Consider the following 23,523-nt stretch of genomic DNA (forward strand, 5'->3'; position numbering starts at 1 on the left):
GCTAATAAATAAAGTATACCTCTTATGTATATATCAAAGTCTGTATACTAAGAGTAAACAATGTAACTTCGTTTCAAGTGCCTATGGAATATCAATTAAAATTGATTATATATTATGAAGTACATAATATTCTAAAATGTAGAAACCTTAACAAATTCTAAAAAGTAGAAATAATACAAGTAATATTCTCTGTTAGTCCAGAAGTCTTAGTAACCAATGGAGGAATGCTTCTACCATTTAACACAGCAAAAGTTCCATTAAACTAAGTTTGCTCAATTTAGCAAATAAATAACCAGGATGCCTAGTTAAACATGAATTTCAGGTAAACAATAAACATTTTTTAATATAAGCATGCCCCAAGTATTGCATGGGACATACTTGCACTAGAATTAAACCAGGAATCCTGTATTTTATCTGGCAAATTACCTGGCAAATTAAACTTGAATTTGGGTCTCATCAAGTCTGGTTCCTCAAGCAAATGAATAAACAGACAAAGAAGGGTGTTACTTTCCTGACTGAGGTGATTAATCCTGATTAGCCATGGGAAATTGGGTTGCTTAAAAGCAACAAAGGTGATGATGTATACGTCTGGAATGCAGGGAGATTTCCTGGGCACCTTTTTGTACTATTTTCATGCCCTCTAATTAAAGTCAATGAAAACTATAACAACCCAATACAGGCAGGACTGCTAATGGCCCAGACCCTTCAAGAATAAAAGTTCAGGGCTTCCCTGGTGGTGCAGTGGTTGAGGGTCCGCCTGCCAATGCAGGGGACACGGGTTCGTGCCCCGGTCCGGGACGATCCCACATGCCGCGGAGTGGCTGGGCCCGTGAGCCATGGCCACTGAGCCTGCACGTCCGGAGCCTGTGCTCCGCAACGGGAGAGGCCACAGCAGTGAGAGGCCCGCGTACCGAAAAAAAAAAAAAAGTTCAGGTGATCCCATTACGCAAGGAACCACAATCAGATGAAGTGGTGACTGAGGGTAAAGTGGATATGGAATGAGTAATAGAAGCAGGTAGTTATAAATACTAACTACAACCACATGACCAGTTGCAGAAATAAGAACCATAATAGTTATAAACATTTCTTTCTTATTTTCATATGAATAGATTTGGTCTAAATTAAATTTTTTCTCTTTACTTTTTCATTCCTCTAACATCTAAACAAGATGTGTTAATAGTAGTTTAGCTTATATCTCAGTATTTAAATTACAGGATATCAACAGGGAGGTATGACTTTGCTTAAAGAGGATCGTCTTTGGGGGAGAGAGTTAGCATGTTTTCAGTTTTATGAGGTATAGTTGTATTATGTAAGTTGGAAGCATAATTTTGCTATTGCTTTTATCTGGAAGTTAAGCTAAGTATGGTTAAAACAAGTGCATATAAATACCAAATTTGACAAGGGATGGACCCTGGTTGATTCAAATTATGTCAACTTAACTAAGCAGAAATTACTTTTTCCAGAATTTTCTTCCATGCATAGCGCCAAGTTAGTGTTGTCCATAAGAGACGATGGAAGTGAATTAATACCCAAGTTCTGTATATGCTTGAAAGATCAGAGCAGAGCACAAGACGTGACTGCAGTTCACACATATTGTTGCTTCTCTGTGCTATCACCTTGTTGGCATTGGGCACAGCCAGGACGACAGCAAACCCAGCTCCTGGAGGATGTCCTCCTTCATGTACTCCAACTCCTGATCCAAGTATGTTAGCACTGTGGGGAAGGGCAACAGCTTCTACAAGACATTCCCATCTTTGAAGCTGAAGGCTAAGAGGCAGTGAAAGAACAATGTGAACCCCAGTCAATACTCATGGGTATACTCTAATCCATACTGTGACTTCCAGTCTATACTCCACTCAACCATGTGGGTCCCATTTTGGTTTTGCATCTCCCACTTCACATTCACCTTCCCTTTTTGACTGCCTGCCCTGCGGACCTCAGGCCACGTTAGCAAACATAGAAGAAACAGCCTCCTCTACACTGTTTCACCAGCTGCCAGTACTGTATCAAGTCAGATTCCTGTAGTAAATCCTTTATTTTATATTTATGTATATATAACCCTAACCCTAACTGGTTGGGTTTTTTTATATACATTTATATATGAAACAGATATAATATTATTTATATTTCTATTTCTCTGAATGAGTCCTGACTAATATAACTAACTGATATAAATAGATAAGAAAAATAAAATAAAAGAAACATAAAAAATGGAAAGTAAGAGGTAAAATAATCACTATTTGCAGAGGATATGATTGCAAACTGGGTAATCCCAAGAGAATTCAACTGTAAGACTATTATAAATAATAAAAGAATTCAAAAAGTTAACATGCAGAAATCAATAGTATATATATATATATATATATATATATATATATATATAAAATTAGAATATTTAATGGAAGAAAAGACCCAATTTAAAATAGCAAAAATAAAATGCCTAGGTTCAAACACTTCAAGAAATGCAAAATCTATGTTAAGATAATGTTGAAACATTCCTGAAGAAACAAGAGAAAAACACTAAAATGAATGGGGCAGAACATGCCACCCCAAAATAGGCCACTTTGGCATCAGGATTATTTTCAGCTAAAGACACCTGAAAATCAGCAGATGCAAGAAGAGGTTCCTGACCTCCCCTTTTCTTCCTGAAAGCAGATCAAACTCCCAAGTGAAAGATGCCTTTTCTATACCAGGAGGAAAGAACATTTTTGTCACCAGAGATGGAGTATTGATTTCACAGAGAAATCTGTACTGAAGGCCTTGTTAAAAATAATGCTTATCTCCCTTTAGTCTCCCTATATATTTTGATACTTTTCCACAATTACTATTCTTTCACCAATCTAATATAGAAGCACTTAGGCCTAACCACTTTGAGGTTCTTCATTTTCCTGTGAAGGCTCCCATGTACGTATAAAAGTAAGATTGATATACTTTTCTCCTATTAATCTATGTTAATTTAATTCTCAAGCCTAGTCAGAGACCCTAAGAGGGCAAAGGGAAAGTTTTCCCTTCCCTACAATAACATATTCTTGTCAAGGGAGACTCAACATTTAAAAAAAAAAAAAAAAAATCAGGCTTCCCTGGTGGCGCAGTGGCTGGGAGTCCGCCTGCCGATTCAGGGGACACGGGTTCGTGCCCCGGTCTGGGAAGATCCCACATGCCGCGGAGCAGCTGCGCCTGTGAGCCATGGCTGCTGAGCCTGCGCGTCCGGAGCCTGTGCTCCGCAATGGGAGAGGCCACAAGAGTGAGAGGCCCATGTACTGAAAAAAAAAAAAAAAAAAAAAAAAAATCTATTCTCCTAAAATTAAGTTAAAAGCTAATCCAACACTGATTTTTTTCTTTTATTCTAATTTAACTTAATCTATTTTTTATACAGCAGGTTCTTATTTTCCATTTTATACATATTAGTGTATATATGTCAATCTTAATCTCCCAATTCATCACACTACCACCACCCCCAACCAGTTTCCCCCCTTGGTATCCATACGTTTGTTCTCTACATCTGTGTCTCTATTTCTGCCCTGCAAACCAGTTCATCTATACCATTTTTCTAGGTTCCACATATATGCATTAATATGTGATATTAGTTTTTCTCTTTCTGACTTATTTCACTCTGTGTGACAGTCTCTAGGTCCATCCATGCCTCTACAAATGACCCACTTTTGTTCCTTTTTATGGCTGAGTAATATTCCATTGTATATATGTACCACATCTTCTTTATCCATTCATCTGTTGATGGGCATTTAGGTTACTTCCATGACCTGGATATTGTAAATAGTGCTGCAATGAACACTGGGGTGCATATGTCTTTATGAATTATGGTATTCTCTGGGTATATGCCCAGTAGTGGGATTGCTGGGTCATATGGTAATTCTATTTTTAGTTTTTTATGGAAGCTCTATAATGTTCTCCATAGTGGCTGTATCAATTTACATTCCCACCAACAGTGCAAGAGGGTTCCCTTTTCTCCACACCATCTCCAGCATTTCTTGTTGGCAGATTTTCTGATGATGCCCATTCTAACTGGTGTGAGGTGATACTTCATTGTAGTTTTGATTTGTATTTCTCTAATAATTAGTGATGCTGAGCAGCTTTTCATGTGCTTCTCGGACATCTGTATGTCCTCTTTGGAGAAATGTCTATTTACGTCTTCTGCCACTTTTTTTATTGGGTTGTTTGTTTTTTTAATATTGAGCTGCATGAGCTGTTTATACATTTTGGAGATTAATCCTTTGTCTGTTGATTCGTTTGTAAATATTTTCTTCCATTCTGAGGGTTGCCTTTTCGTCTTGATTATGGTTTCCTTTGCTGTGCAAAAGCTTTGAAGTTTCATAGGTCTCATTTGTTTATTTTTGTTTTTATTTCCATTTCTCTAGGAGGTGGATCAAAAAAGATCTTGCTGTGATTTATGTCAAAGAGTGTTCTTCCTATGTTTTCCTATAACCGTTTTATAGTGTCTGGTCCCACATTTAGGTCTCATCCATTTTGAGTTTATTTTTGTGTATGGTGTTAGGGAGTGTTCTAATTTCATTCTTTTACATGTAGCTGTCCAGTTTTCCCAGCACCACTTATTGAAGAGGCTGTCCTTTCTCCACTGTACATTACTGCCTCCTTTGTCATAGATTAGTTGACCATGGGTGCGTGGGTTTATCTCTGGGCTTTCTATCCTCTTCCATTGATCAATATTTCGGTTTTTGTGCCAGTACCATATTGTCTTGATCACTGTAGCTTTGTAATATAGCCTAAAGTCAGGGAGTCTGATTCCTCCAGCTCCATTTTTTCCCCTCAAGACTGCTTTGGCTGTTCAGGGTCTTTTGTGTCTCCATACAAATTTTAAGACTTTTTGTTCTAGTTCTGTAAAAAATGCCATTGGTAATTTGATAGGAATTGCACTGAAACTGTAGATTGCTTTGGGTAGTACAGTCATCTTCACAATATTGATTCTTCCAATCCAAGAACATGGTATATCTCTCCATCTGTTGGCATCATCTTTACTCTCTTTCATCAGTGTCTTATAGATTTCTGCATACAGGTCTTTTGTCTCCCGAGGTAGGTTTATTCCTAGGTATTTTATTCTTTTTGTTGCAATGGTAAATGGGATTTTTTCCTTAATTTCTCTTTCTGATTTTTCATCATAAGTGTATAGGAATGCAAGAGATTACTGTGCATTAATTTTGTATCTTGCAACCTTACCAAATTCATTGATTAGCTCTAGAAGTTTTCTGGTGGCATCTTTAGGATTTTCTATGTATAGTATCATGTCATCTGCAAACAGTGGCAGTTTTACTTCTTCTTTTCCAATTTGTATTCCTTTTATTTCTTTTTATTCTCTGATTGCCGTGGCTAGGACTTCCAAAACTATGTTGAATAACAGTGGCGAGAGTGGACATCCTTGTCTATTTCTGACCTTCTAGGAAATGCTTTCAGTTTTTCACCATTGAGAATGATGTTTGCTGTGGGTTTGTCATATATGGCCTTTATTATGTTGAGGTAGGTTCCCTCTATGCCCACTTTCTGGAGAGTTTTTATCGTAAATGGGTGTTAAATTTTGTCAAAAGCTTTTTCTGCATCTATTGAGATGATTATATGGTTTTTCTTCTTCAGTTTGTTAATATGGTGTATCACATTGATTGATTTTCATATATTGAAGAATCCTTGTATCCCTGGGATAAATCCCACTTGATCATGGTGTATGATCTTTTTAATGTGTTGTTGGATTCTGTTTGCTAGTATCTTGTTGAGGATTTTTGCATCTGTATTCATCAGTGACATTAGTTTGTAATTTTCTTTTTTTGTAGTATTTTTGTCTGGTTTGGGTATCAGGGTGATGGTGGTCTCATAGAATGAGTTTGGGAGTGTTCCTTCCTCTGCAGGTTTTTGGAAGAGTTTGAGAAGGATGGGTGTTAGCTCTTCTCTAAATGTTTGATAGAATTCATCTGTGAAACCATCTGGTCCTGGACTTTTGTTTGTTGGAAGATTTTTAATCATAGTTTCAATTTCAGTGCTTGTGATTGGTCTGTTCATATTTTCTATTTCTTCCTGGTTCAGTCTTGGAAGTTTATACCTTTCTAAGAATTTGTCCATTTCTTCCAGGTTGTCCATTTTATTGGCATAGAGTTGCTTGTAGTAGCCTCTTAGGATGCTTTGTATTTCTGCGGTGTCTGTTGTAACTTCTCCTTTTTCATTTCTAATTTTATTGATTTGAGTCCTCTCCCTCTTTTTCTTGATGAGCCTGGCTAATGGTTTATCAATTTAGTTTATCTTCTCAAAGAACCAGCTTTTAGTTTTATTGACCCTTGCTATTGTTTTCTTTGTTCTATATCATTTTTTCTGCTCTGATCTTTATTTCTTTTCTTCTGCTAACTTTGGGTTTTGTTTGTTCTTCTTTCTCTAGTTCCTTTAGGTGTAATGTTAGACTGTTTATTTGAAATTTTTCTTGTTTCTTGATGTAGGCTTGTATTGCTATACGCTTCCCTCTTAGAACTGCTTTTGCTGCATTCCACAGGTTTTGGATCGTTGTTTTTTCATTGTAATTTGTCTCTAAGTATTTTTTGATTTCCTCTTTGATTTCTTCAGTGATCTCTTGTTTATTTAGCAATGTATTGTTTAGCCTCCATGTCCAACACTGATTTTTAAATATGCCTAACTTTAAAGTTCACATAGAAAAATATACAAATACATATTGTCAGGAAAATCCTAGAAAAGAAAGGTAATAAGATAGGACTACCCATATTATCATTAAAGCATATTATAAAACATCAGTAAGTAGATGACTGTGAAATGTGTATATTAATGTATAGGCAAAACAACAGCATTGACTAGAAAGTCCAGAAATAAACCCAGATATATATAAGAATTTCATATAGTATCAAAAGACACTCTCCTATCAGTAAATTGAAGATAGACTTTTTAATAAATAATGTATGGATAATAGGAAAGCCATATGGAAAAATACAGACTGGGACATGTACCTCATACTGTATACTCTATAATGACTCCAAATGGATCAAAGCTTTAAATATTAAAAAAATATGAAAGCATAAAAAGCAGTAGAAGAAATCTAGGCAAATAGTTCAAAATCTTGTATTTGGGAAGACCTTTTAAATTAAGACCTGAAATTCAGAAGCCTTTTTAAAAGGAAGACTGATAAATTTGACAACATAAAGAAATTTCTCTTCAAGAAAAAACGTACCAAAGCCAAGTCAAAAGAAAAATAATATACTTGGGGAAAAAGTTGCAGCTCATATCAGAAACAAGTTCTAAACCCTAATACACATAGATTCATGTGAATATGTGTACATATATATCTTAGAAATTAAGAATAAAATGGTCAACAGGTTAATAGAAAAAAGAGGCAAAGTACATGCCAAGTAATTCACAAAAAGTGTAAACATCTCTTGAACATATTAAAATATGCTCAATTTTGCTCAGAATAAGTGAAGTATACATTTAAACTATAGTAAGATTTCATTGTTACCTCTAAAATAGGAAATTTTTCAAAATTTTTACAAGGTTTGAAAGTTTGACAGCACACTTAGTTGGAAAGTTTATGGAGAGACAGACATTTGTATACTCTGCAAAACCATGTAACTCCTACAGAGAGCAATTTGGAAATAACTTTCAAATTTTCAAATATATGTATTCTTTGACCCAGGAATCCCACCTTGGGAATTTACCCTACAGATATGACTTATATGTACAAGGTTATGTATTAGAGAATAGTTTAGAACAGCAAAAGATTGGAAATATTCATGGATCCATCAAAGAGATTACTAATCCATGATACATCACACAATAAAATTCTATGCAGTTGTAAAAGGGAATTAATGAGAGACCTCTCTATGCACAAACATAGAGATATCTCCTGTTTATATTGGTAAGTAAAAAATAAAGCAAGATTCAAAACTACTTTTCTTATTGGAAAGGTGCAAAATAAAAATATATACTAATTTCTTAGCTTGTATATGTAAAAGCAAACACTGAAAAGGTACATAAGAAGCCAGTAAAGGTGGATCCCTGTTTAAGGATGGAAAGGAATGGTGCAATGGCAATGGACTGGAAGTGAGAATTCTCAATGTATACCTTTTCATATCTTTTTTTTAATATATGAATACATTAGCTATTTTTTAAAAATTAATTTAAAAGAAAAGTATTGTCTCTAGCTTGCCTCTCACTCACCCTTCTGAACAGCTGAATTCTATTTGTGATCCAAAAGAATAATCTGTCTTAGCTGTCACTTGCCCGTTAAGTAATTCTCCTGGGTTTCCGCATCGTTTCTCTGAGAGAAAAATTAAAATGATGATTAGTGATTACATGTACTCATGGATATGGCATTAGAAAAGAGAGCTGATGGATCACTGTGGTAATGAAGTCTATGGCCCAGGAGTTAACACATGGACCAGGGAGCTAAGCTCCATTCTACATCTCCAGTGTGTACTTTGAACTTAAGCCACTCAAAATGCATGTCCTTGGTCACAAAAGAAACAAAAAAAGTATAGATTGTGTGTGTATACCCCTACTACTGGAAAAACATCACAGAATTTATTCTCAACTAAGTGAATCACAGCATCTTCTTCCAAACACAGCATATATTTGGGGTGAGGTTTCTTTGAAAACTGCATTGCCATTTTCTAGCAACATAACTTTTTATAATTTTATAGAGTGAATCTAGTTCTCAACGTACTAAAATTGAATTTGTAGTTCACTTCCAAAAAAAATTTCTTAATGAATATATTGTAAAGGATAGACATTTTCCAATGCAACTAGGTGGCTCCCAATTTTTTTGTTTTATTCATTTGTTTGTTTACGTTTTTCAAAAAGTGGCACACATGTGTACATTGAAATCAGTAACTGACAAACCGAATTGTTTCTTAGTGACCAAAGACACTCATTTGCATTCATAAAGCTTAGTTCCTGAGATAAATTTGCAAAGAAGTAAAAAGCACAAATAAGAAAAATAAATGTTCATACTTACTGACACAGAATTCCCTGTATTTCCAACTGCCTGTTGAGTCACAGGTAATAAAGTAACTTCTTGAACTTGTCCTACTGTAGCCAGGGCGGCAGCTGTATTTCAGAGTAGCTCCAGTTTCGAACTCTGTCTCATTCAACTCATTTATTGGAGAAGCAAATTGTAAATAAGGTGGAGGACCACAATTGCCTGGACACCAAAATGACAAAACACCAAAAGTTATAGCTTGGGACACAGCATCTTAAAATTTCAGTAGCGTTACTTTAGAGCAGGAACCATTCTTTTCTCCTCTAATCAAGAAAAATAGTAACTCCTATTATCCCCACTGTTCAGTGAATCCAGTGAGTAATTAGTAATACATGTTTGTTGATTAATGACAATGATCCTGATAAAAGCCATAAATTTTTCACCCCTTCTCTCCTGTAAATGAGATGATTTAACTTAAAAGGATGGCAGACATGATTTCATCAGCCTATCAGTTTCCCCATATCTGCTGACTCAGATATATCCATGCAAATCCAGATGTCCTACAATTTCCTTCAACAGAAACATTATTTCATTAATAATAACATTATGTAACATAGGTTGACTCAGGGAACAGAAACTGGGTGGCTGGGAGAAGGATGAGAATAACATTTCTCATTTGTACTTTTTTGTACCCTTTGGATTTTGAGTAATCTGAAGGGAGACATATAGAGCCCTTGAAGCATAAAAATCTTCATCCTGCTTTGCCTGCAAGAATGAACTATAGGGCTGATTTACCTTTCAGGAGCCACAGTAGAATAATATACTTCCCCTGTCCATTCTGGATAAACCCACAGACAGTGAAGATTGTTTAGTCAGGCTGACAGATAATACAGATTTGTTTCAAGTCTTGGTTGGGGACAAATAGTTTTGGAAATTCCTGGAGAAGAAATTCTAAGGGAAAATGGACTCTTTTATGGGTAAAGCAAATTCCCTCTATATTCTAAATAATTCCAAATCCCCTTAAGTTCAGAATTCCAAATAAATTCCAAACTTCTGATCAAATAAACCCTTTGTTGCTGAAGCTGGATTTCTGCTAAAAGCTTAATCAGCTCTCCGCTAGTCTTGAAAGTGAATGAGTAGATGATCTTGAATGTTTGTTGACAATCTGAACTTGTCTCCCTATTACTCACCAAGAACAGTAGCCAACAGAGCAGCAACCAAGGTCACTTGGAACAGAATTGGATCAGAGACTCTCCAGGGTCCAGAGAAAGGCCAAGATGCCATTGTCCCCTTTCTATGAGGGATCATAACTGGAGCTCTCTGTTGCTTCGCCGACACTTTTCTGCTGAAAAAACTCAATTTAATAAACAATCATTGAATTCCTATTTGTCATAAAGCACTAGGATCAATACTATGGGATCCATGTCTTGAAGAAATTACAGCCTAGAGTGAAAGAAAAGATAGGTGCACAAATGTTACAACACTAAACAGTGGGTGTTAACCTCTGCAGAAGCACTCTGCTCTTAAGAGAGATTAATTCCAAGTGGAGAGATGGGAGGGGGATGAATCTGAGTCAGGTATGCTGTAAATGTTAGAAAATGGATGCAGGGCAAATTGGGGGAGCAGTAGATAACACTACAATTTGGCTGCAAAGTAAGGTGTTGGAGATGGTTGTTAAGTAGGAGGCAGCTCATAGGTGTGTCTGAATGGGTTGTAAGGGCCAAGGTTAGGAACTTATGGACACTATTCTTTGGGGAGTAAGAGCCATTGTTTGTTGTTTAGATTTTGGTTTTGCTTTATTTGTTTTTAGTATGTCCTTAGAGTGACACATTATTGTGCTTTAAGATCACTAGAGTGGATGCATACATGATAGATTGAAGTGAACAGAGAGGAGAAATGGAGAGGTTGATTAAGAAGACAATTGTGATTGGCCAGGTGAGCCACAAAGATGATCTGACCAAGGAAACAGCAGAGGAGTTAGAGAAAAGGAAACAAATGTAAAACAAAACAAAACAGGACTTCCCTGGTGGCGCAGTGGTTAAGAATCCTCCTGCCAATGCAGGGGACATGGACTAGATCCCTGGTCCAGGAAGATCCCACATGCCACGGAGCAACTAAGCCCGTGCATCACAACTACTGAGCCCATGCTCTAGAGCCTGCAAGCCATAACTACTGAGCCCGTGTGCCACAACTACTGAAGCCCGTGTGCCTAGAGCCCATGCTCCACAACAAGAGAAACCACCACAATGAGAAGCCTGCACACCATAAAGAAGAGTAGCCCCCATTTGCCGCAACTAGAGAAAGCCCACACGCAGCAACAAAGACCAAATGCAGCCAAAAATATTTTTTTATTAAAATAATAATAGTTCAAAAAAATCTTTAAAGCAGAAAATGATAAGATAGAGAAAAAGAGTTGGATCAGTATGTATAACATTGGGAGTTCCTCATGACAACTGTCAACCAAGGCAATAAACCAAGCAATTTGCAGTTTTGGAAAAAAATCGTTTTATCTATAGCTATAGATATATGTAGATATATATAGATATATAAACAAAAATAAAAATATATGGGACAAATGTACTTTCATTACTTAATCAGACTATTTAAAGACATATTTAAAGCAAAATCATGAAGGATGTTTTTCTCTTCACCACACTCCTGTTCCCGCTGGAAATAAACAGTATACCTTAAATTTACATTAGAAATAGTCTCTGTCCTCAAAGGAATATATGAAGTTAAGTCCCAATGAAATACTAAATTTCACCTTTTATTCTGATATTTCTGTTAGATCCACACGATTCTTATGCTCCACATGTGTCCATAATTCATACTAATTGCATATCCATTTAGATAAAGGGAGTCCCCTCAGTATTTCCCTCAAAGATGTTTCTGTCCCAGACTAAGGGGAAAAAAGTTCATAGTGGCCCTTCACACTATGTGGAGGGCCCCAACTTCTTCACTAAGCAAGGACTCATCTAAACTTATCTTTCTAAAACTCAGTTCTCACATTCAGTCCTCCACCTGCTGTCAGTTGTGGGCAACTCCACCCCACGTACATCCTATCCCATGAGCTCTGGACATGGCCACTAGAACAATTCCACCAAAAAATAAGTTTAACCTGTTGAACAATTTATCAAATACATTGGTTACTAAAAATATGTTTGCAGAATTTGTACTGAATGAATTGAGAAGAGCCAGGACCAGGGTTCTGAGCCCCTTTCTTGTTTCCCCCTCTCTCTTTTCCTAATACCTCCATCCTGATCTCTAGTCTCTACTCCTTCTGTGCTAGCAGTCTCATGAGACTGGAGACAGTTGCAGGTAACAAAAATACTGAAAATGCTGCTTCAAAGAACATACTCATTCGCTATGTTCAAAAAGAATATTTATAATCATTGAATGTATTCAAAATGAATATATCTTAGAACAACATTAAGTAGATTGATAATGTGATAAATTCAACAGATCGATTTCAGTGAACTGATCCTTCAGGAATGGGCATTCACCAAACTGGTTTCCAGTGATTAACTTTTTAGTTATAATCCAGCTGGTCTGGACACCCTGGATCCCTGACATTTCCAAACACTTTCTTACCTCCTACCCCTGCCCGTATCATCTTCCCTCTCACACTTGCCTCTTTAATTCCTACTTATTCTAGCAGTCCCTTCTCCAATGTCCCCTCCTACCCTCCAGACCAGACTCCAACTTCCAATTACAATTGAGTGTTTATAACTCTGATTCTGACTTGGCTTAACTGACATCTGAAGTCTGTCTTCCCCACTGGACCATAAGTTCCTTGAAGTCAGAAGGTGGGCTCTTAATCATGCCCTACATGGTACCTAGTGCCGTGCCTCATTCAAAGGGCTCAATAAATGTTTGTTGAATTTACACTCAAAAGCACCTAGTGCTAAAATATGTTTTAAAGAAAAATAACACTGTTCCATATCTATTCCTACAGTGTTTGCTGTGTCAAGGTCAGATTTTAGCTGATTTTTTAAAAAGGCACATCTTGGGCTTCCCTGGTGGCGCAGTGGTTGAGAGTCCGCCTGCCGATGCAGGGGACACGGGTTCGTGCCCTGGGCCGGGAAGATTCCACATGCCGCGGAGCGGCTGGGCCCGTGAGTCATGGCCGCTGAGCCTGCGCGTCCGGAGCCTGTGCTCCTCAACGGGAGAGGCCGCAACAGTGAGAGGCCCAAGTACCGCAAAAAAAAAAAAAAGGCACATCTTAATAAGAACAGACCCTAGTGATTTTACTCTCAGCTATTCCCCATCCTTAACCCGAAGTTATCATATCATCAACCATAAAACATAGGATAGTAAGGAGGGAAGGAATAAACAAACACCACCGATTATGACAGGAGCTAAAAGGCAGCCACACATACAGACCCTACCCTGCGGTGAGGGATTCACATCATGCAGTCTTGTAACAGGGCCACAGACACAGTGCTGGGGACACAGCAGGATAGTATGTGGCCAGACCCTGGGCATGGAATCAGACCCAGGCCATGCAGGTTCAAACCTGGTTCCACCACATGGGAACTGTGTACCCATGGGCAAGATACTCAGCCCTCTAAGCTCCTCTAAGCTTCAATTTCCTTTTTCATAAAATAAAAATAACTACACAGGTCTCCCAGAATTGCTGAGAGGGCTTGGTTTGGTGCATGGACCGCACATAGTAAAAATTCATGAGAAACGTTAAGGAAAAGGGTGACAGAACTGGTGTTGGAACATGATTCTGACAGAATGAGAACTCCTAGAGTCAAAACATCATCATGATAATGATATAAAATTATAATGGCTGCAATTCCAGGGAACTTTAGCTAAGCCCTGGTGAACAGGAAAACACGCTGGACTTGGGCCAGGAGTCTTGGTCAGGTCTTCACTGTGGCCCGTGATAACAGTGAAACCCAGTGTCGCACCCAGAGCAGCAAAGCTGGCACCCACGGCGGGGTCCATCCTGGGCTTATTCTTCCCTCACCAGGATGTCTTCCTGGAAGGAACTCATCCACCCCATGACTTTGACCATCATCCATGAATCACTCACAGACCTCTGGGCCCCGTTGTCTCCTGTAAGTGCAGAAACATACATGCTCCATAAACTCAATTGTTAATAAAAAATCTTACTCTGGGGCTTCCCTGGTGGCGCAGTGGTTGAGAGTCCGCCTGGCGATGCAGGGGACACGGGTTCGTGCCCCGATCCGGGAAGATCCCACGTGCCGCGGAGCGGCTGGGCCCGTGAGCCATGGCCGCTGAGCCTGCGCTTCCGTAGCCTGTGCTCCGCAACGGGAGAGGCCACAACAGTGAGAGGCCCGCGTACCGCCAAAAAAAAAAAAAAAAAAAAAAAAAATCTTACTCTGCCCTATTACTTACCACATGTCAATTTTGAGCCATTCAGGCCTGCCTCCTTTACTCTTGTTGGTAATTAGAAAATTCCTGTGCTGAGCCTCATGACTTCTAAAAGTCGGTGAAAGAAATCTCAGCAAAATAAGAAGGAATTATTTTCTCTTCCCCTGAAGCTGCAGAAAAGCAGATATCTACATCATAAAATTGACCTGCAAATGTTATATCTAACAAAGGAGATTGTTTCTCTGCCACTTGAGCATAGTCTTCAACCCTGGAAAAGTCTATAATTCTGACTGGTTATCTTAGCAAATTATTTTTTGTCTTGGATAATATTTAAATTAACTATTCTGTTTTTGAAAGTTATAAATACTTGTGCGTTTTCTTTGCAAATCCAAAAATAAATTGTTACACTTTCTTCTTCACTTGAAATCCTGAATGTAAATTAAAACTTTTGACTGTTGGATTTCTTTTTTTTTTTTTAATTTCAGCTTTATTGAGACATACTTAAATTGTAAGATACTTAAAGTGTACATCATGGTGATTTGACAAGCGTATACATTATAAAAGGATTTCCCCCTGCTCCCCCATCTAATTAATTAACACATCCATCACATCACATATTTATCTTTTCCCCACAGTTTCATTGAAAAATAATTGGCATACATCATTGCATAAGTTTAAGTTGTACAGCATGAAGATTTTATTTACACATATTAAGAAATGATTACCGTAATAGGTCCAGCGAACGTCCATCTTCTCATATAGATACAATAAAAAGAAAACAAAGAGTACTTCCCTGGTGGTCCAGCATTTAAGACTTTTCCTTCCAATGCAGGGGATGTGGGTTCGCGCCCTGGTTGGGGAACTAAGATCCCACATGCCCTGGGGCAACCACCCGGAGCCAGAGCACCACAGCTAGAGAGCCCACGTGCTGCAACTACTGAGCCCACACTCCACAACAAAGATGCCCCGTGCAGCAACTAAGACCCGATGCAGTCAAATAAATAAATAAATATATATATATATTTTAATGTAGTAACACTTAAAATTTAAAAAAAGAAAACAAAGAAAATAAAAAGGAGAGATTTTTCCTTGTGATGAGAACTCATGATTAATTCTCAACAACTTTCCTATATATCATGCAGCAGTGTTAGCTGTAGTCATCATGTTGTACATTGCATGCCTAGCACTTATTTATCTCATAACTGGAAGTTTGTACCTTTTGACCACATTCTTCCAATTCCTCCCCCCACCTCACCCCCACCCTCCACCTCTGGTAACAACAAGTCTCTTTCTATAAACTTGTTTTGGGTTTTTTTGTTGTTGTTGTTTGTTTGTTTTAGATTCCACATAGAAACGTATCTTCTTTTTTTATTCTGGAAATAACATTTAAGTTCTACTCTCTTAGCAAATTTCAATTGTACAATACAGTGTTATCACCATGTTTAACATTAAATCCTCAAATCTTCTTCATCTTATAGCTGAAAACTTATATCCCTTTACCAACCTCTCCATGTTTCTCCCACCCCCCAGTTCCTGGCAACCACTTCTTAGATTTCTTATTTAAGCAAAAACCAAACCAAAACAAAAACCCTTTTTCAAAATTTGTTATAATACGACTCAAGGTTCAGCTCAGTATTTCCAACTGCTTCATTTGTATCTCCCAGTCACCTTGAATCCAACATATCCCAAACTAAACACACTATCTTCCTTTCAACACACTGCTTCACCTTTGCTTTCTGTCTCAGCTAAGGTAATAATCATCATCCAATCTCCCAGACTAGAAACCTGAGTCATCCTAGCCTCCTCTCGCTTGCCACCTTTCCATATTCAGAGTCACCAAGTCTTGTCCCATTGGCTGTAGCAACACTAGAATCTGTCATTCTCTCTTATACCCACTTCCATAGTCCTGGTTTATGTTCTCCTAGTTCCCTTCACCCTACCCTCCACCACAGCAAAAGCCTTCAACAACTGTAAGCCACCTTCCATGTTGATGCAGTTATATTCCTAAAAACCAATTTACTTAAAAATATCCATGGTCCCCAATTCTCTAGGTCCCCACAACTCTCCCAACTCTCCCTCTACTTCTGCTCACCTAAAACATTGCGCTTCAACCCCATGCAAGTGCTTACCTTTCCCAAAACATATCCCGGAACTTTCTAAACACCTTCAAGCATTACTGTATGATGTCTCTTGTACGTGAATACTCTTACCTCCAGCCTCCCCGTGATGCACTTTCCAGATCAAATGCCACCTCCTTGGTGAAGAATTGCCCAACCCTCTCCTCAGGAAATATAAGTCTCTGCTATGCCTCCCTAATACTTTGCTGATACCTTCATTGTAACACCACACTGTATTGTAACTATTCACTTTTGCCTCTTGTACTAGATTATAGGTCCCTTGGAGACAAAGAAGGTGTTTATTCAGCCTTCCACTTTCTAACCCAATATTAACTGGCATAATAGTAGTTATCCAATAAATGTGAAATAAATGAAATTTAATTTTGTTTTATCTTCAGAGTGAGAATGAATAAATGAAATTTAATTTTGTTTTATCTTCAGAGTGAGAATGACTAAATACCTACTGAGGACCAAATGAAATAATATGTAGGAAGTGCTTTATAAATTTTGAAGAGATGATTCAGTGATTCAACTTCCCTTACTAGTTCTCAGGATGTGCAGTGGCTCAGTGGGCCAGGTGTAGCATTTACAGTTCATCATCATGACCCACTGTGGTCCCTCAGCAGAGCCAGCATAGGACTCAGCAAACCAGAGAATGGAGATGGAGCCTAGGACTTGTGAGCTGAGGAGACCTGAATCTGAGTCCCAGCAATACCAGTCAATTTCTGTGATCTTGAAGAAGCTACATCAGCTCCTCAGATCTCAGTTTCTCATCCTTAAAATGATGACATTAAACTTGGATTATCTTTCTATTCCCTACAAACCCTAGAATTCTGTAATTGCCCACTGAAAATCTAAGACCTCCCTAGCAAATGCCCTCTTATTTCAATGACATCATCACCTTTTTTTTTTTTTTTTTTTTTTTGCGGTACACGGGCCTCTCACTGTTGTGGCCTCTCCCGTTGCGGAGCACAGGCTCCGGACGCGCAGGCTCAGCGGCCATGGCTCAAGGGCCCAGGCCACTCCGCGGCATGTGGGATCTTCCCGGACTGGGGCACGAACCCGCGTCCCCTGCATTGGCAGGTGGACTCTCAACCACTGCGCCACCAGGGAAGCCCCATCATCACCTTTTAAATTCATATAGAAATGAAACCGGCTCAAGAACTATAGTCACCATGGAGGGTCTCTTATGAAAAATGCCATTGGCACTTGCCAAGGCAGTACAATTTGAGAGGCTCAGGGAAAATCCTCAGCCTCCAAATTTCTCCTCCCATTAGAGATTACTTTTTAAGTCAATGTATTTTTTATCTAAATTCCCTTTTTAAAAATTCAGATACCTCTGGAAAGAATTAATTTTTCTCCAATCTCAGGTGGAGTGTCTCCTGACTTACACCTGAACTCTCAATCACATAACTTTCAGACTCCAGAAAGAACTTGCTTCCACAAAATTCTCTTCTTTCCTAGAATTTCTTTATCTCTCTATCAGCTCCTTCCTTCTGTACCCATATTATATTCAAATGTATCTCTACACTTAATACAAAACTTCTTTGATGCTTCTTCCTCTTCTGGGCACTCTACTTTGTATTCTCCTTTAGTACTACATTTGGGGACAGAACAGGAGTCAGCAAAGAGAAGCGTGGTTGAAGAATTAAAACTAAAACCAGAGAAGTACTACGTCTTGCCCAACCAAGGGAGAAGGGAATTTCAAGAAGTGAAGTTAATCAACATTGCCAGATTCAAAAAGTGAGGAAGAGAAAGGAGATGAGGACAATAAAGGCTTCTAGCTTCAGAAACTAACTGGAGGCTGACCAATATCCTCCTTATGATTAAATCTAAAGGTCTTTGCTATCAGTGGTGGAGGAGATGTAGAGGGGTTAATAAAATCTCTAAAGGAAATTGCACCAATTTTCAGAATGTAGACTCTGAAAACCAGGTCTCCTGTGACTCCTGTTGGGACACCTGGCTTACATCCTGCCTCAGCTGCCCTACGTGGAGAGGTAGTAAAGGATTAACAAACACACTCAACTTTTAGATGCAATAATAAGAGCAACTTCTTACTTCTTTTTTGCTTCAGTGTATTTTATTACTATGCATTATTATTCCCCTATTTATAATAGAAAACTGAGGCTCAGTAAGGGTTAAAAGTACTTTCCAAGTCACACTGTCCCCTAATGCAGTATCCCTGAAAAGATTTCTATTGAAAACACCCCCAAGTTTGGTCTCTGCATTATCCTTCTAATCTTGTATTCCTTAAAGGGCCAAACTACCAGCCTTTCCCTCAAGGTGCCCTGGATACTCCACTGACCTGCAGGTAGCCGAGGAAGAAGACTCTGTCATCGTGCCTTGGGTAGTTTGTAAGTGAGGAAAACTGCTTTGTTCTGTAATAGGCTTAGTTCATCCCCAGGTAAGAGTTTACCAGAACACCCTGAAGCTGGCTAGTAATTGCTCCACCAAAAAGTCCCTGAATTCCAGCCATGTGGTTGGCTGTTCAGGGATGGCCAAATAGAAATGGATAGGCAGAGACTCCCTACTGGCTCAGTGAATGATTAACAGCATAAGTAAAGCAACCGTGTTTATCTAATCACCTTCCTCTTCACTAGCCCTCTTTCTTGATAACATGTCACAATTGTTTACTTTCTCCTCTGCCAACCATTTCCCCTAAGTGGAAAGGTAATATAAATTTGACGCCAGAATTCGTTTTTTTCTTTTTATAAACAAAAGAGGGTTATACAAGATGCAAACCAGCCAGCCTGGAAACCTTAGATACTGCAGGATACAGACTAGGTCCACAAAAATGATCCACTTTCTGTGATTCTAGGTCCAGCAGGCTTTCTTTGGGTTCAGGGACAGATGACCTTCCCCTGTACTGGTCTCCAGCCCACTCCAAGAAAGTACAGAGGGTGCTGAGTTGCCTGGCACATGATCAGTACTCCAGAAATACATGACCTCCAGAAGTTGGTCTATCACTGAGTGGTCCTCAGAAGGATGCAACAAAGGGCCAGCCATGTTTGTTATCACATGTGGTCCTAAGAAGGACCACAAACCCTGACATTATCCAATTAAGCTCTTAATCCTCAGGATTAAGGTTTGTATGCCCAGGGGACTGCTACTAAAGAGCAATCCTTCCTGACCACTTCACCTTTTCTGTAATAAACACCAAAAGTCCTATAAAGTTTTCAGAAAAGGAATTGAACCACAGCAGAAGATTTGACGAAAGATAGGAGATTTGAGCAGGGCTTTGAATGAAAAGTGGAAATTATTAGATGAAAATGAGAAAGATACTAGAGGTAAAGAGAACATAGACCAGGAATTCCCTGGTGGTCCAGAGGTTAGGATTTGGTGCTTTCACTGCTGGGCCCAGGTTTGAGCTCCGGTCGGAGAACTAAGACCCTGCAAGCCATGTGGCAGGGCCAAAAAAAAAGAGAGAGAGAGAAGCGTTTAAGCATGGACCAAGTCACAAAGGTGAGGCTGATTTGCTGATTTTTGATTTGACAAGAATGAGTATAAAAGAGGATACAAAACTATGCAGTCTTGAGAACAAAGTTGGAGGAAATATAACCTTTAAAGCTGGGTCTTCAAATACCATTTCTCAATCAGCTGGAATCCTTTTCTTTACTTGCCATAGTAACTGTTCCAAATTTTTCTCTCCAGGTCACCAAATTGTCTTACTCTCAGCAGATGATCTTGCCTCCTACTTTACTAAGAAATCATTCCACGTTAGCTTCTATCTGCCTCAGATTGTCTTCCCTATTCACTCCTGTTTCAGAAAAGGTTTCTTTTCTTTCCTTCCTTATTTTCAATGTATCTTCCATCCGGAAATGTTCCCTCAGTCTTGCCAAAACCTCAAATTCAAGTTTTCTTCTGCTGTGAGATGTTGAACTGCTCAAAAGAATCTCCTATGTTTCCTGCCTACTTTTTCTCTATAATCACTCCCCACCTCTCCCATTGTGGTCTTCAGTCTGGCTTCCTCCCACCTTTACTGACACACCTCTGTGAGCTGCGCCCTTGTCTCCAAATCCAAAATTTCTTTAACTCATCACTTACGACTTCTCGGCAGCCTCTAATGCTGCAGATCATCTCTTTTCTGAAACTCTCTTCTTTGGCTCCCATTACCCTAAACATTCCTGATTTTCCTATCTTACTAACTGCTCTTTTTTCATTGTTATTACCTGTCTTTCTACTTTTCAACCCTAAATATAGATAAATCCCAAGTCCTTCCTTTTAAAAATGTTTCTCTTTACATCTATCTTACCTGTTCTCATGGCTTTAACTGTTCCCTATAAGAGGGCTACCCCATAACTACATCTTTATCTCTCATTACTCTCCTAAACGCAGACTTACATTTTTCATTGCACCTTTATACTCAACAAAGGAGAACTTCTCATTTCCTGCCCAGAAACTTTACCTTCTGACCCCAAGATTAATCCAGGCTTCCTGGAATGGAATTTCAGCCTCACCTTTAAACACTTCATCTCCCTCATCCTCCAATGTTCAATCAGTTAACAAGTTGTTTTGATCTTGCAATGTCTCTCAAATCTGCTGTCTCTCTTCTATTTCTAATGTCATCAAAGCAGTTCAGGTCATCATTGTCTCTCGGGTGGATCTATTGCTATAGACCTTTCATTGGTTTCTCTGTCTCAGTTCTTTTCCTACTACACCTGACCTACATACTGTGGTGAGAGAAATCTATGTTCTTCCTTGCTTGAAAGTTTTCCATCTCTACTCACTGCCTACGAAATAAAGCTTAAATTCTCTAACTTGCCCTTTAAAAGCCTCCATAAACTGGCCTTTTTTTAACATCTTTATTGGAGTATAATTTCTTTACAATGGTGTGTTAGTTTCTGCTTTATAACAAAGTGAATCAGTTATACATATATATGTTCCCATATCTCTTCCCTCTTGTGTCTCCCTCCCTTCCACCCTCCCTAACCCACCCCTCTAGGTGGTCACAAACCCCCCAGCGGATCTCCCTGTGCTATGCGGCTGCTTCCCACTAGCTATCTATTTTACGTTTGGTAGTGTATATATGTCCGTGCCACTCTATCACTATGAATGAAATTTTGGTCAATTTAGATTAATCGTAGGAGTAGGAGTAACCATTTACTTGGTTAAAAAGCTTATGACTCTCATTTGCAACACTGTGGTTGGACCTATAGGGTATTATGCTTAGTGAAATAAGTCAGGCAGAGAAAGAAAAATACTCTATGTTATCCCTTGTATGTGGAACCTAAAAAAATAAAATAAATTAATGAATATAACAAAACAGAAACAGACTCACAGATATAGAGAACAAACTCGTGGCTACCAGTGGGGAGACGGAAGCAGGAAGAGGCAAGATAGGGGTAGTAGATTAAGAAGTACAAAATACTATGTATAAAATAGTTAAGCAATAAGGATATATTGTACAGAGCATGGAAATATAGCCATTATTTTTTTGTAACTTTAAATGGAATATAATCTATTAACAATTGAATCACCATGTTGTACACCTGAAATTAATATAATATTGTGAATCAACTCTACTTCAATTAAAAAAAAAGCTTATGACTTTTTACTACATTTCTCAGATCTTCTTTCCACTTGGAACATCCTTCTCCCTAATCTTTGTCTCTAAATCATAATCACTTTCAAGGACCCAAAAACCCATGCCGTTTGGGCTTCCCTGGTGGCGCAGTGGTTGAGAGTCCGCCTGCCGATGCAGGGGACACGGGTTCGTGCCCCGGTCTGGGAAGATCCCACATGCCGCGGACCGGCTGGGCCCACGAGCCATGGCCGCTGAGCCTGCGCGTCCGGAGCCTGTGCTCCACAAGGGGAGAGGCCACAAAACTGTGCCGTCTACCTTGACCATTTTCCTGCCTCGTCCTCCTCTTAAGACAGAAGTCAGCCTCCTCCCATGCAAGCGCCCATAGCAGTTTTCATGAGAGGGGTGTGCTTCATTCTAAACACACTGAATTAATGATATGTATATATGTGTCTATTAACAGACTGTAGGCTACCCGAGAGGCTGTTTCTTGTTCTCCCTCATAACTTCCCCTAGAGATTTTCCATTATTTCAGGCTCTTTTCTGTATTTTGTTTGTATTTTACCAAGTGTTCCTATGCGTTTGGAGTAGAGGTCAGAGTCAGAGATGGGAGAAGCTTGTCATACCAGATCAGTATAAAATCTTGACAAGAAAACCTAAGGATTCTTATTACTTTCGCCCTCTGATAAAAGAATAAGAAAATATATTCAGGGCTTCCCTGGTGGTGCAGTGGTTGAGAGTCCGCCTGCCGATGCAGGGGATGCGGGTTCATGCCCCGGTCCGGGAGGATCTCACATGCCGCGGAGCGGCTGGGCCCGTGAGCCATGGCCGCTGAGCCTGCGCATCTGGAGCCTGTGCTCTGCAACGGGAGAGGCCACAACAGTGAGAGGCCTGCGTACCGCAAAAAAAAAAAAAAATAGAAAATATATTCATATGTGTTGCAACATCTCAAATTGAGGGCTAAGTTTCATCCAAAAGGCAGTGAGCAATATTACCACAGAAGGTTTGGAAACCTGGTTTTATAAACAGGATGTCTGGGAGATCCAGGTGAGAGTTTGGGTTCTAACTCTACTTTTGTCTCCATAAGTCATTTTAAGGCTATAGCTGTTCTGAGCCTGCTTTCCCAAAATGAGACATTAATTTTTGCCTCATAAGTTTTGGTTAATTGGGGGTTAATTTTTGTTAATAACTTGCATCTCATATTAAAAAATGAAACAGTAATTCCCTGGCAGTCCACTGGTTAGTACTCCACGCTTTCACAGCCGAGGGCCCAGGTTCAATCCCTGATTGGGGAACTAAGATTCCTCAAACCCGTGCGGCACCGCCAAGAAACGAAAAGAGAAAAAAAATAAGGCATGTACCTTAGCTGTGATCTGAGCTTCCCATTCTCTTTCAGACAGGAAATTAAACCTTTCCCTCCCCATTTTAATGCGTTTCTAATTCTGGTCTTAGACAATCACCACACTTGGTCATTCTACATCCAACACACACGCGCACACACACACACACACACACACAGACACACCCCATGTGTCATGCAACTGCAGCTGGTTACTATGAAGTTGCATTTTGGCCCAAAGAAAGAAAAATCTGAAACCAATTTC

General features: G+C 39.1%; 1 protein-coding gene across 2 annotated transcripts in view; it reads right to left on the reverse strand.

Annotated features, from left to right (window-relative positions):
* Positions 1 to 18,779, reverse strand: part of C4BPA (complement component 4 binding protein alpha) — a 41,652-nt gene extending 22,873 nt beyond the window's left edge. The window contains exons 1-4 of one of the 2 annotated variants that reach the window (XM_032644053.1): positions 18,704 to 18,779; positions 10,129 to 10,280; positions 8,975 to 9,160; positions 8,179 to 8,278 (exon numbers count right to left, since the gene is read on the reverse strand). In XM_032644053.1, coding sequence (XP_032499944.1) covers positions 8,179 to 8,278; positions 8,975 to 9,160; positions 10,129 to 10,280; positions 18,704 to 18,735 — 470 coding nt within the window. In that variant the 5' untranslated portion in view covers positions 18,736 to 18,779. Of the gene's footprint in view, positions 1 to 8,178; positions 8,279 to 8,974; positions 9,161 to 10,128; positions 10,284 to 18,703 lie in introns of both variants that reach the window. The other variant, XM_032644043.1, reaches the window with a different exon arrangement.
* Between the last annotated feature and the right edge of the window lie 4,744 nt (positions 18,780 to 23,523).

The sequence above is a fragment of the Phocoena sinus genome, chromosome 1 (genome assembly GCF_008692025.1).
Source record: "Phocoena sinus isolate mPhoSin1 chromosome 1, mPhoSin1.pri, whole genome shotgun sequence".
NCBI lineage: Eukaryota > Metazoa > Chordata > Mammalia > Artiodactyla > Phocoenidae > Phocoena > Phocoena sinus.